Consider the following 15,548-nt stretch of genomic DNA (forward strand, 5'->3'; position numbering starts at 1 on the left):
AAATTTGTTTGATGCCAAAGGTCAATGTCCTACAAATCCTAAAAAGTACTAAGGTAAAGATTAAAATAAGAATCTTCAGGGTTGGTAAGCCTACTGCTGAAGGGGTAATACTTAATGGCATAGTAAAATGACAGTACCATTCCTCAACAGAAATCGAATCCTAGAAAAATTCTCTCTTAAAATCTAAACATGAAACTTCATATAAACAAGTGTAAGATTTGAAATAAAGAGTAAATACGATATGTAACTTGAATAGATTGACTATCTCAGGGGTACAAAGAGAGAGTAATAAGAAGCACATATATCAGTTCTGAAAGATACTCATTTTTTTACTTAACGTTGTTTTGCATAGGCAAATAATATGAGAGAAATATGTGTGTGTGTGTGTGTGTGTGTGTGTGTGTGTGTGTGTGTGTGTGTGTGTGTGAGAGAGAGAGAGAGAGAGAGAGAGAGAGAGAGAGAGAGAGAGAGAGAGAGAGAGATTACATTGTTCTACAAACTTATCAAGACTCTAAGGCTTTTAATGAAGTCATACTTAGGAGATGACAAGCTTGCTTATAATTAATACAAATGCTAGTTAATTTTAAGATTAAATGTTAGTAAATATGACAATGTATGATGAAGATAAAAAGACAGCAGGAAAGTTCTATATACAATTAAAATTTGGACTTACTAGTGGAAGTGATGCAACAAACGAGTGTATGTTGGCTGCCTTTGCTGCGGCCATGATTTCATCCATGGATACAGCACGACTATTATCTCCATAGGCAATATTTTCTGCAATTGTGCGATCAAACAGGACTGGCTCTTGAGACACGATGCCCATTTGAGATCGCAGATTTCCAAGTGGGAAAGAACTGACATTCGCACCATCAACATTCTGTACAAGAATTAAATAATACATTGTTGAAGCTCACTCACACAGCAAATCTCTTTGAATTTCTTTTAAAGACATTCAACATGTTCTTTTGAAAAAATAAAAAGTGGTAATGTGGACAGAGCAACTTATAACAATCTCAAAGCACATTAATGATCACAATTAGAATAGCCAAATGGGGAGCAAATGAAAGTTACATCGAAAACTCAAGTAATAGATGTAAGGCAGCATGGAGGATTATAAAAGCAGAGTTGGGTACAGTTACAAATTGTAAAGAAAACACAAGAGCTGTCAGTATCACAGCAGATAAATATAATCAATTTTCTGTCAAGGCAACAAACCCCACTACCACCCAAACTTCTGGCCAGCATATTTCCAATTCAATGTGTACTCCTAATCTAGATCCCATTTCTGGCAATCAGTTTCTTCAAAACTGTACATACACTGTACCAACTTTCATATGGACACAAATACAAGTATATACACTCCTGGAAATTGAAATAAGAACACCGTGAATTCATTGTCCCAACAAGGGGAAACTTTATTGACACATTCCTGGGGTCAGATACATCACATGATCACACTGACAGAACCACAGGCACATAGACACAGGCAACAGAGCATGCACAATATCGGCACTAGTACAGTGTATATCCACCTTTCGCAGCAATGCAGGCTCCTATTCTCCCATGGAGACGATCGTAGAGATGCTGGATGTAGTCCTGTGGAACGGCTTGCCATGCCATTTCCACCTGGCGCCTCAGTTGGACCACCGTTCGTGCTGGACGTGCAGACCGCGTGAGACGACGCTTCATCCAGTCCCAAACATGCTCAATGGGGGACAGATCCGGAGATCTTGCTGGCCAGGGTAGTTCACTTACACCTTCTAGAGCACGTTGGGTGGCACGGGATACATGCGGACGTGCATTTTCCTGTTGGAACAGCAAGTTCCCTTGTCGGTCTAGGAATGGTAGAACGATGGGTTCGATGACGGTTTGGATGTACCGTGCACTATTCAGTGTCCCCTCGACGATCACCAGAGGTGTACGGCCAGTGTAGGAGATTGCTCCCCACACCATGATGCCGGGTGTTGGCCCTGTGTGCCTCGGTCGTATGCAGTCCTGACTGTGGCGCTCACCTGCACGGCGCCAAACACGCACACGACCATCATTGGCACCAAGGCAGAAGCGACTCTCATCGCTGAAGACGACACGTCTCCACTTGTCCCTCCATTCATGCCTGTCGTGACACCACTGGAGGCGGGCTGCACGATGTTGGGGCGTGAGCGGAAGACGGCCTAACGGTGTGCGGGACCGTAGCCCAGCTTCATGGAGACGGTTGCGAATGGTCCTCGCCGATACCCCAGGAGCAACAGTGTCCCTAATTTGCTGGGAAGTGGCGGTGCGGTCCCCTACGGCACTGCTTAGGATCCTACGGTCTTGGCGTGCATCCTTGCGTCGCTGCGGTCCGGTCCCAGATCGACGGGCACGTGCACCTTCCGCCGACCACTGGCGGCAACATCGATGTACTGTGGAGACCTCACGCCCCACGTAGTGAGCAATTCGGCGGTATGTCCACCCGGCCTCCTGCATGCCCACTATACGCCCTCGCTCAAAGTCCGTCAACTGCACATACGGTTCACGTCCACGCTGTCGCGGCATGCTACCAGTGTTAAAGACTGCGATGGAGCTCCGTATGCCACGGCAAACTGGCTGACACTGACGGCGGTGGTGCACAAATGCTGCGCAGCTACCGCCATTCGACGGCCAACACCGCGGTTCCTGGTGTGTCCGCTGTGCCATGCGTGTGATCATTGCTTGTACAGCCCTCTCGCAGTGTCCGGAGCAAGTATGGTGGGTCTGACACACCGGTGTCAATGTGTTCTTTTTTCCATTTCCAGGAGTGTATTTGGTTAAATCAATAACAAAACTAGGAAATTCAAAATCTGAAGACATTTAATGTTAATCAAATTTTGTGATTAAAAAAATAGTGGATCTCATATCAAACCCTCTTTGTAATTATTAAACTGGATTATGGTAGTGGCCATTTTCAAGGATGTCTAAAAAGAACAATTGTCATCACTGTTCAGAAAAAGGGTAAAACGTTATACACAAATAATTTTCATCTAATTTCAGTGGTATTCTCTCCAAAATAATAGAATAGTGCCTATAACAAGATATCTGCAGACATTTATCTGAAAACAATATCAGACTAAATCTTGATATGGTATTTAGGTCCAAATTTTCAAAAGTGAAAGCAGTTGAAGGTGTCATTTCTTTTATATAAACCTCATTTGAATCAAAGTTATCTACTGAAGCCATTCTAGTAGACCTAAGCAAGGCGTCTGGATTGAGTGAATGATGCAGTACTATTGGAGAAATGTTGGTGTTATGGAGTCAAGAGACTGAGATAGGAGCTTATGAGGCAGAGTTCTCAGTGACAGGAAACAATTGTAGTTTACAACAACGAAAGGTTTCTGTACTTAGATGTAACTTGAGGCATTCCTCAGGATTCCCTGCTTGGGGCTTTACTGTTTATAATACTTCTGGATGATCTTCCCAGTAATGCTCTGTAAATCTGTACTTTATGCTGACGACACAACATTTATTAGCTTTGGGAAAGACATAAACAGACTGAAATGGGAAAACCAAGAGTACCTTAAACTTTATAATACATGGATCAAAGCCAATGAGCTATCCATCAACTATGAAAAGTCAGTGAACATCATTGTCTGTCTATAAAGTAGTCAAACTGAATGCTTAACTATTAAGCTACTGTTATACCTTGATTCCAAATTAACCTGGGACAAGCACACAGACCACATAAGCAGAAAGCTCTCATGTGATACCTTTTTACTCACTAAACAACAGACATATGTAACAACATCCCTGTTACTTAACTTCTACTATGCCTTCTTTTTCTGCCACCTGCAATACATTGTTTTATAGGGTAATTCTGCAGACACCAAATAGTTTGCTTTCATCTGGCAAAAAAAGGCTATCAGAACTATCTCTGGAGTTACAAACTTTAAAGCCTCCTACAGACTGCTTTTTAAAGACTTAAAAGTATTGGCAGTTCCATCACTTTTTATATACTGTTGCCTACTAAAGATTAAAGAAAAACTTAAATAACTACATCCTGAGGGAAGCTGTCAACATAAAACTAGGCAAGTGAAACAGATACATATGCCCACAATATTATGAAAAGGAGAGTTGCTACTCACCATATAGCAGAGATGCTGAGTCACAGATAGGCACAAGAAGAAGACTGTCACAAAAGGCCTTTGTCAAAAATAGAAAATTTGAGTTGTGTGTGTGTGTGTGTTTTGTCTATTTCTGATAAAGGCCTTGTTGGACAAAAGCTTATTCTATGAGTCTTTTCGTTGTGCCTATCTGCGACTCAGCATCTCTGCTGTATGGTGAATAGAAACTTTCCTTTTCATAATACTGCTACATTCCACCCTGGATTTTCGTTATTGTTAGATATACCCAAAGCCAAATTAAAGAAAGCATGGTCTACTCATGAATACCTGGGCATAAAATTATTTAATACTTTATCTTTTCAGGCACATCATGTCTCACTTAAACTCTAAAACAAAAACTGAAAAATGGTTGAAAGACAAGGCTTTATAAAATATTTCAGAATTTCAAGACTGTTCTAAAGGTGACCTGATACGCTAAATTATTGCTAACTGTAAACAGTTTTTTATTTATTTTAGTATGTCAATGGTTCATTTGATACTTCTTGATTCTTGATTCTATTATTTTCTATGTATTACAAAACTAATAAATTGTTTTATAGTGCATATTGTATGTGCCATGTATTATTATTAGTATATGGACTGCAACTATGTCAACAAAATGCATTTTTACAATATATGTAAGCTCCCTATGATGACATTGATTGCATAAAAATGCTTAAAGATGGATCAAAATATATAAACAAATAATGTTCTTAAAGAAATAAGTAAATCTTCAAATCAGTTAATGAAACTCACCACAGTTCCTGCTAGAGGATCATACAATCTTTGCAGGAGCTGCAGGCATGTGGACTTTCCACATCCACTCGGCCCAACAAGTGCGACTGTCTTTCCAGCCGGCACAAGGAGATTCAGAGACTTGAGCACTTGAACACCTGGTCTCGTTGGATATCTGAAGTCCACTTTATCATACTTCACTTCACCATTCAGTTGCTGTTAAAAACATAGAAATTTTGTGACTTTTTTGCAATTTGCATCCACCTTCTTCTTTTTTGTGGTCATTATCCCATACCCTTATGGGATTGGTATGTTAATTATTGGAACTGGAAATGTTATTTGTCAAAAGTGGCCAGATGACAATCCTGTCACCACTCCTTTATCTTGGGATGGAATTTGTGTACCCCAATTGCCTGCATCTAGTGTTAACCCATGTGAAAGTGTGCAAACATTTTCTAAATGTTTCCAAATTGTGTAACTGTAGCATGACATGCGTACCAGCATCATATTCACCTACTCAGATGTAGGAAATAGCCTAAAAATCACATCCAGGTTGGCAAATGCTATGGCCCTTGTTAGTCTGCCAGGCAGATACAATTGGGGGCACATCACCTTCCCAAATCCCATAAGCACCATGCTAGCACATACAGTTATTGTGTGGGTCAAAATAAAATGGCTCTGAGCACTATGGGACTTAACATCTGAGGTCATCAGTCCCCTAGAACTTAGAACTACTTCAACCTAACTAACCTAAGGACATCACACACATCCATGCCCGAGGCAGGATTCGAGCCTGTGACCATTGCGATCCCACGGTTCCAGACTGAAACGCCTAGAACCGCTCGGCCACACCTGCTGGCTATTGGGTGGGTCATTTACATTATATACTACTGTGTGTGTGTGTGTGTGTGTGTGTGTGTGTGTGTGTGTGTGTGTGTGTGGGTGTGTGTGTGTGGGGGGGGGGGGGGGGGCGCACACACAAGTGTGCTAGCATGCATACACATTTCAGCTCCTTAGAAAATGATTATTTTTAATTCTTTGTACAATTCTAGGTCTTTTATTTTCATATTCTGTATTCCAAATAATTGATAGTTAATACCTGTGTCAGCTAATTTAACCCTTAACTGCTATGTCAGATGGCAACAACTTTTCATCTTGTGATGTTTCACACATAAATGTGAAGCAAAATGGACTCTTTTGTGTACATTCCTATTGGTTGACAAGCTGTATATGCTAGAACTCTTGTATTGTTGCTGCTCTGTTTCTTATTTATGGGTCTTGAGAGTATCACAGAAGAACGATAGTATTTGCTTCTTGTTGTTCTGTTGAATGCTACAGTGCCTCCATGGTGAGAAAAGCTTGACATTCTATGGAACATGTTTTACATAAGACATATGTGAATTTTCAAGAACATCTCAGTAAATCCTCAGATGAAGTCTTTGACAGTGATAATGACCCTGATTTTGAGATCTTTAATAATCACGGTAGTACCGTGACAGAAAGGTAACAGAAAGTGATGAAGATGTGACAGGTGATATGGTGCAGAAGCTTACTTCTTCAGTAAGAACAGATGTTTTTTCCAGAAAAAAAGCAGCAGTCACCAACTAATGTAAGAACAAGGCAATACATCATCATCTTGCAGCTTCCTGAACTGTGATAAATGGCGAAAAGTTCCAGATAAAACTGTGCTGTTTTGGAGGTATGGAAACTGTTCTTTATTCAAGTTATTCTACAGAAAATCATTTTATGGACAAATCCAAAAATATCTAAACTTACAGCACAGTATGCAAATGATCACTGGTCCTATCTGCAAGACGTTGATGTCAGTGAACTGAAGACACTAACTGGTGAATTAGTGATTTCAGCCACTTTCAAATGAATCAATTTACAGCTTCTTTGCAACCGATGGGATAGGCACAGATATTTTCAGATATCTAAACTTACAGCACAGTATGCAAATGATCACTGGTCCTATCTGCAAGACGTTGATGTCAGTGAACTGAAGACACTAACTGGTGAATTAGTGATTTCAGCCACTTTCAAATGAATCAATTTACAGCTTCTTTGCAACCGATGGGATAGGCACAGATATTTTCAGATGCACTGTTAGTAAAGAATGATTTCTGTTTTCACTATCTGCATTGTGATTTGACAATCCAGATTATCAGGAGGAGACAAAGAAAGTAGACAAGTCAGCAGCAATTTCACAAATCTTTCTATGTTTCACTGAAAAAAGTTAACTTTCCTACCCTGTAGGTGCAACAGTGTAAGTTAATGAAATCCTTATACCTTTCCATGAAAAGTGTGGGGTAAGAATGTACATGCCAAACAAACTGACAAAATATGGCTTGAAAATTCAGTGCTTGACTGATGCTCATATAAATTGCTTGTATAATGTGATCATTTATTCTGGAACAGGCAGTGATTGTCACACCCTTTCAAACTACACCGAAGAGCCAAAAAAACAAAAACTGGTACACCTGCCTAACATCATGTAGGGTCTCAGGGAGCACATAGAAGTGCTGCAACATGACATGACATGGACTCGACTAACACCTGAAGTAGTGCCAGAGTGAACTGACACCGTGAGTCCTGCAGGGCTGTCCATAAATCTGTAAGAGTATGAGGAGGTGGAGATCTCTTCTGAACAGCACATTGCAAGGTGTCCCAGATATGCTCAATAATGCCCAGTGGAAATGTTTAAACTCAGAAGAGTGTTCCTGCAGCCACTCTGTAGCAATTCTGGACATGTGGGGCATCACATTTCCCAAGTTTGTCAGAATGCACAATGGACATGAATGGATGAAGGTGATCAGATAGGACACTTATGTACATGTCACTTGTCAGAGTTATATACAGACATATCATTCCAACTGCAAATGCCCCACACCATTACAGATCTTCCACCAGCTTGAACAGTCCCCTGCTGACATCAAGGGTCCATGGATTCATGAGGTTGTCTCCATACCCGTACACGTCCATTTGCTTGATACAATTTGAAATGAGACTAACCCAGCTATTGAATTATGGAGTGCAACAGCCACTCTACTCAGAAACAATGAGCAGTAAACCTAAAGCTGACCTTTTATTCAATTTCTGAAAAATGGGGTGTGTTTTTCCAACTAGCTATTTGGCTAATCTGTACTATTATCTCTCCAATGATAATTTGGGAGTTGTTATTTTTGTAATGCATAAATTACAAATACACAGCAAATTTTGCTGTGTTTTATTTGTTTAAATGTAAATCTTGCATTGTTTAAAAACATTCAAATATCCACAAAGCCTACTTCTACGAAGTGTAATGAATGTCGAGGGTTAAAGGTATCTATACAGGTGGATGAGTCCACAGTGATCAATGGGATGAGGGTAAAGACAACAATCAAAATTAGGCCATTTAAGACAATATTATCTCGATGATGTATTCCTTCACAAAGAAGTACAAAGGTAAACTAGTTCTCTATTCAGACACAAGAACTGTCGAGGAAGGGGTTTATCAAGTGAAGGACAAAATGAGGCTAACTCTCTATCATCAGTGTGTTGTGGGAGGAGTAAGTGTTAAAGCATTCATAAGCTGACAGAGTCAACAGAATGGGGCTCAGCAATCTGTCGAGGTTAATGTTTCTGTCCTAGCTCAAGTTCCACATTTGAGAAATTCTGTGGTAAGCACCTCTCTAAGTCGTAATGCCAAAAATTTTAATACCATCAAACAAATTTGTAATCATATCTTAACATTTTATACCTATGCTGTGCAGTAATTTCTTAAATGTTCCAAACTATATATAGTGAGCCTTCTCAAAGTTTAATAAATGATCTATGTCAGTGGCACATCCATTGAGAGTTGTTTGGTTGGTTGATTTGGGGGAGGGGACCAAACAGCAAGGTAATCGTTTCCATCATATTAGGGAGGGATGGGGAAGGAAGTTGATCATGCCATGCCAAAGGAACTATCCTGGCATTTGCCTGAAGTTATTTAGGGAAGTTTACCATAAACCTAAATCAGGATGGCCGGACTTGGGTTTCAACCGTGCCCTCTAGAATGCGAGTCCATTGTGCCTACCACTGTGTCATATCACTCTGTCCCATTGAAAGTCCTTTCAAAAACTATTTATTTATAACAATATTTGTTTTACATTCATACCAAACAAATCCACCATCTGGCAGTATCACTGATCAAAGTCATTAACGCACACTAGTGAAAGCAAATGAACTAAAGATGGAAGTTTAGGAGACACTACACATCATCACCTCTTAATTAGACAACTGATTTGTTAGCTCATGGGTCTGTCATATTGGTTTTGTGATATGATTTTGTTCTTTATAAAAACGTTGCCAAAAATTGACGTAGATCAATTAGTTATGCTGAGTAAAAACAATACTGCAGGAGTTATATTGAGGGCAACATACATTAAGTGGAACAGATTTATGAAAATTTATTTGCATATTCTTTTTAATTTTTAAACATGCTAACAGAGTTTATTTCTAAACAGATTAAAATCCCCTGCATGTGTTTAGTGTGCGGTCACTACTATAAAAATCATTTTATGAAATTCCACTTGTCTTCCAGATGCTTCTTTATAAACAAATCATTATTTTCAACATTCTTGAGTTTAAAACAGTTATTGATATATATGGCAATTCCACCTTGTTCTGTATCTACTCTGCAGAAGCAAAGAGCTGGCTTGAATCCTGTAAAACCTGTTGCCTCTCGCTTGTATCATTTGTTAGTAGCATGGAATGAAGGCATCAAGTTTACATTAGTATCACTGTGTGAGCAGAAATTATGGGTCATGGACTAATAGGGCCATACGCTTTTCTCTATTAATTAACATCTGTTGTTTGTCGCCAATTTCTGTGTGACAAATTACCTATCCTATTGTAAAATGGAAATGAAGTACCATGCTTCTTGACAGAGCATAGGGGAACAGTGCTGGAGACCTCACCACCATACTAGGCAAAGTCCTAATGCAGGTGGTTTGCCATTGCCTTCCTCCAACTGTAATGGGGATGGATGATGATGATGATGATGATGATGACGACACAACACCACCCGGTCATCTCGGGGCAGATGAGAATCCCTGACCGCGACGGGAATTGAAACTGGGACCCTGGGCTCGGGAAGTGAGAATGCTTCCATGAGCTGCAGACTACCTACCCTATTGGACAACATTATCCTTAGGAAGACGATGGTTGTGGTTTTGTAGGATAGGACATCACTCTATTGTCTACAGATTGTGTGACAGTATCAAACACAAACATTGGTTGAGAAGGTCTAGTAATGTGGCAGCCTTTTCAGCTGACTGAATCCCTCTCATTTCTGGTGGTGAAGAAATTTAAAGACATTGCTGTGTTCAAGACTCACTGAAAATGTACACACATTAGAGGAGCATGAGCCTCATACATGTGACCAGGTTCAAGGGTATCCAAGACAGGTCAGATGAGTTCTTGATTCTTTATGAAAGATGGCTGAAGTAATTGTAAGAATGAGTGCTAACCGCATTGAACATCTCGAACAGCAGTAGTAGTGATAGTAATAAACAGACAAATGACTATCATAGGACAGAATGGCCAATATCTCAACAAGGTTTTGTTTCCAGACTTATGTTCACAGGATGTTTCCCTCTTTTTAACAAGTGCTATCTCCTATACAAACATGGGATACTCTTACAGAAACACCCCATATGCTGCACAGCTAAAGCATATATCAGGCAGTTTGAGAGCTTCTGATAGACTCGTGGGTTGCCTGCAAATTAAGGATGTGCCTTTCTTCCTCCCCCTGAAGACTACATAACACATACACTAATTGCAGTACAACAATTTTATCAGAACTTATAATAAAGGGAAATTGGTAAAGTTGGTACATACCAGTAAAAACCCACATTTACCACAGTTATCCATTTTTGAGTAATAATTACTAACTTACCAACATTTTATCTCCAAATGTTACACCAATTGTTGGTTTCCTGTCCATTAAAGCAAAAAGTCTAGCTGCAGCCATTTTGGCTGTGCTAAAATTTGGAGCAAATGCTAATGATTGTCCAAGCATCCATGCACCAAAAATCATTGCCTCAGAAACCCTGCAGGAGTAATTAAAACACTCATCAACAAAGTAGTAACACTTCACTGACAGTTTAACATGTTCTCACTAGGTACCATATTATACAAAACTAGGTGACAAAACCCCCATTCATTTTTGTAGATACGTTCAGCAGCATATGTGGATATTGTCTACAGAATGTGATTCAAACAGAGTTAGTACCAAAGAAGTAACAAATCTCAATGTCCTGTACAATGTGGCAGTTTTTCATGCATCTCAATGTTTATGACATCATATCTCCTGAAACATGTGTGGTACCATGATATAATTTTGTAGGTGCATTTAGCCTCATATGAGGAAACTGTCTGCAAAATTTATTGTGAATAGAATTAGTGGCACAGAAATAACAAATTTAAACATCATACAAAATGTGGCAGTTTTTTACACAACTCATTGTTTATGATGTAATATCTCCTGAACTACGATAGGTAGGTAGTTCTTGCCCCAACAGCAACTGCTGCCTGACATCAAGGGATGTGTGTACAAGTTCAGTTGAAATTGGTGCAGTAGTAGAGGCAGAGTTGTGGAACACACACACACACACACACACACACACACACACACACACACATTTTTTATAATATGTATAGATATCTTCCTCTCTACAAGAACCCTATAGATTTATTTTGTAAGGAAAACACATAAGACCTGTCCCAGAAGTATCCAACCTAACAAAGTAAACACAAAAATTTAGGGAAAAAAATCTTTATTTCTCTGCATATTCTCCTTTCAGGAGCTTTGATACCCTGTTTCCCTGGACTCTACAAAAAATCTGTCAGCTGCAGATTCCATCTCTTCATTTTTGGTAGATTTACCACCAAGCCATTGCTTCAAGTTTTGAAAGAGAAACAATGAGAGCAGACTAAATCTGGTAAATAGGGTGCATGAGTAAGCAATTTGAACTTCAATCCACGGACTTTGGACATGGCAATAACTGGTGCACTGTCATGCAATTTTTGTTTGATTTCATCATTCAAACGCTCCAATAACTCTACATTGATTGCTTTTTCTTTTTGAAAATAATCAACAAAATTATCCCACACTCATACCAAAACAATGATGCCATGACCTTGCCCACAGATGGAACTGTTTTCACCTTCATTGGAACTTACTGATCCTCCCCTTTCGATCCACTGTTTTTACTGTTCTTTCCTCTCAGATTTGAAGTAATAGACCCATGTTTCATCCATAGTTATTAATTGAAACAAAAAGTTGGCTTTATTGCAGTGAAACAGCACCAAACACTCAACTGAAGCATCTTTATTATGCTGTTTTTGTTCCATTGTGAGTCCATCTTGACACGCCTCACTCATGTCCAAATTTTCAGCTAGTATACAATATACAGCACTTTTTGAAATACTCGTGCATCTTCTGTCAATGGTCATTCAAAGCCATTTTGTGACTTTTCTTCACAGTTTCTGACATGGTCACCTCATTTGGTTGACAACTGTGATGTTCATCTTGGCAGTTCATACACCCTCACTTCAACTCTGCCACCAGATATTTTACTGTTGTAAATGAAGGAGCAGACTCCCTAGAGTAGAATATTATTCAGCTCTACGTAGGCAAGCGCCAACCAGGAGTAAGTGAAACTAAAGAAGTAAGTTACTAAGCGAGAAGGAAATCAGCGACTTCCAGTTGATAGCACTGGACTAAAGCAGTAAATTACTCCAGGAGTAAATTTTTCATTTTCTTCCGAAGTACATGTGTTACTGGTGGAGAGCACCACTGAAGAGTGCACTAATATGTTAGTAACTGAAGGAGGAAAGAAGGCCAAAATTTACTCCTAGGCAGTAGTAGGAGTAAAGTATGAGAGTAAGGTGCGTTCTTTGAGTTCTGCATTTTAAGTGTCAAATTCTATGGATTACCTGGACTACAAAGAATATATGGAGACGGAAGAAGAGGTGAAAATCCCAAGAATGAGGGTTGTCTGGAGAGAAGAGACCGATTTGTGATGTATAGTGACAGTGATTTCAAAGAGTGGTTTGGGTTTCGTAAGGAATCTTTTGAGTTGCTGCCTGGTATGCTGGAACCATTACTGCAGCATAATTCTAACAGGAACCATGCTTGTCTCCTAGGCTGCAACTTCTTTGTGGACTGCAAATCTTTCGCACAAGTACTTATCAAATTATAGCTGGGGATCTCATTAATATTCGTTGCACTACTGCTGGAAGAGCTTTTAACAATGTGATAAACAGTTTAATTACCTTAAAGCCACTGTATGTGTCCAGGTCACAGAGCCAAGAAAGTATATCAAAGAACAAAAGGGAACTGGAAAGAAATGGTGGATTCCCAAATATCAAAGGGGCTATAATTGTGTACATATACCCATACTTTGCACTTCTGGTGTAGAACCAGAACTATACAGAAATCGCAATAATTTCTTTTCTATCAATACACAAATCAAATGTGATGCCAATATGAAGACTTTGAACATGGTAAGCCACCAGCCAGGTTCCACGCATGGTGCACACATTTGGACCAATAGTAGAGTTGCTGTAGAATTTGAATAGGGACAATATGATGGGTTGCTTGTTGGAGACAGTGGATATGCTCTCCGAAACATCTGATGATGCCTGTGCTCCAAGCCCTCACAGAAGCCGAACAGCACTACAAGAGAGCCCAAATTGCAACCAGATGTGTAATTGGGTGAGCGTTTGGTGTTTGAAAGAAAATTTTCCAAATTTATCTAAAACAATGTGATTTAAACCAAAGAAGTTTGGGAATGTTATTGTGACTGCTGCAGTGGAGGTGAATGACATTTGCATTTCAGCCAGAAGCAGATGCTTCAGACCAAGCTGTCAGAAGGTCTATTATACTTAAATGCTTTAATTAAATTGTACATAGTTTGCTAGAGACTTTTTCTTCTTAAATGAATAAATAAGCTACCAGATTGTCACTAGTGTGGTTAAAAGTGACTCATTTTATTTATGTGTCATTTCGTTTTGTTTCTTAAATTATTATACAATGTCATGCAATGTTTAGATTATTTCTAATAAAAATTCTTATTTTATAATATTGCAAATTCAGATAAATATTAGAATGTGGTATTAACAAAACTTAGTACTGATGATAAACACAAATATTATGCTATACAAGGAACAAGAACATATAGCCCACTTGAAAAAATGTCAAGGATATAAAAGATGTTTTATACATATGAATATTTTCTTACTCATCCACAAAACTCAAGATTTCTCGAGCACATTGACCTGAAGTTTGCTCCATTATGTTTTGAACTTATTCATCATTTTCATTTTAAGATAATGCTCTTCTTCCACGATTTCTATTTTTCTTTCTGTTAATAACACTTTTTCATAGTATTTACCTCATATTAAAAACATTTTTAATGAATGAAGCTCATCTGCTTTTTCAAAAACTCTCAGTTTTCACTACAACCACATGTTCTCTCCCCCTTTAGCTGGGTCCATCTTCTGATTAGGTCCCACCAGAGAATGCAGGCTAAGGTTCATGACTATGGGATAAAGTTCCACCTTCAGCACTTTCACTGCTACCTTCAAAGCAGTTGTTATCATCAAAGATGCGTGTAAGTATCACATTATCTTCAGATGTGTCATTGTTAACCCCAGCTATCCCCTTGAAAACTTGTGGGATCATATAAACAACCATTTGGCTGATTTGATTTTGACAAGGAAGCTAAAACAGCTTAGGTCTAACCCGGCACTGCCCGCACCGAAATCGAGTTAATTGTGCGGTATCGCTCCCTGTATATCTAGTAAAGCCGACCAATGCCCTTGTGGCGCCAATGAGGTCGACACCAGTATTGATCTGAGTATCGTCTTTGAACTAAGCTAAACATTATCTTTGTGCAGCTCCGTCAGCCATTTCTTTGTAAGCTTTGCTTGTGTAAAGAGGTGAATAAATTAACTCCTGATAACAAGGCGTTGTTTGGTGTAACTGACCCAAGCATCCACCTCACTGGTGACACCAAGTTGTAACGTCTTCCGTTTTCGCCGTTTTACTGTGTCCGCGGACCCCACATATGTTATTTTTGCGTGTATTACATCAACACTACTTTCGAACAATGGTTTCAGCCCAACGCCTAACGCTGGATTTTGTGATAGACATGCATTGTGTTGCGGGCGATGTACATCCGCCAGGACTGCAACACGATGCCTCTCGACGATTACGCCGATTTTGCTGGACATTTTCGAGCCTGCAACAATAAGTAAGGTTAGGAGTGTGCATGACTCTGGCTATCAGACACCTTTGTTCCCTCCACATGTGCCCTCCCTCATCGATGGCGCAGTTACCTCTTACAGATCTCCGTGCACTGTGGGACCAATGCCGATTTCTGCAGATGCTTCATTGGACAACCTACCACTGCCAGGACAACGATTCACAATGCCGCAATCCGTGCAGTGCCACACAGATTCCTGCCACTTCACCAGAACTGTTTTGTTCACAGGTCAACCTCCTCAGCACCCGACCACGCCTGCGCCTGCCTCGGTTCAGCATCAGCACATGCCTTCCTGCTTCAGCAGATGCCTTCCTGCTTTGATACCTCAGCCTGCAACAGGAACAATAGCTTGTTATCTGTGCCTGACCTCCATCTCTGTCCTACTGCTACGCTCAGTGTT

The 15,548-nt window shown here is 39.8% G+C and overlaps 1 protein-coding gene across 1 annotated transcript in view; it reads right to left on the bottom strand.

The window, feature by feature from the left end:
• The window catches only part of LOC126281289 (multidrug resistance protein homolog 49-like), a 290,653-nt gene that overhangs the window by 11,924 nt on the left and 263,181 nt on the right, over positions 1-15,548 (bottom strand). Inside the window, exons 20-22 of the mRNA XM_049980112.1 lie at positions 10,774-10,927; positions 4,875-5,069; positions 674-880 (exon numbers count right to left, since the gene is read on the bottom strand). Of these exons, the coding sequence (XP_049836069.1) occupies positions 674-880; positions 4,875-5,069; positions 10,774-10,927 (556 nt within the window). The remainder of the gene's footprint in view (positions 1-673; positions 881-4,874; positions 5,070-10,773; positions 10,928-15,548) is intronic.

This window comes from Schistocerca gregaria, chromosome 7, assembly GCF_023897955.1.
Source record: "Schistocerca gregaria isolate iqSchGreg1 chromosome 7, iqSchGreg1.2, whole genome shotgun sequence".
In the NCBI taxonomy this organism is placed as follows: Eukaryota; Metazoa; Arthropoda; class Insecta; order Orthoptera; family Acrididae; genus Schistocerca; species Schistocerca gregaria.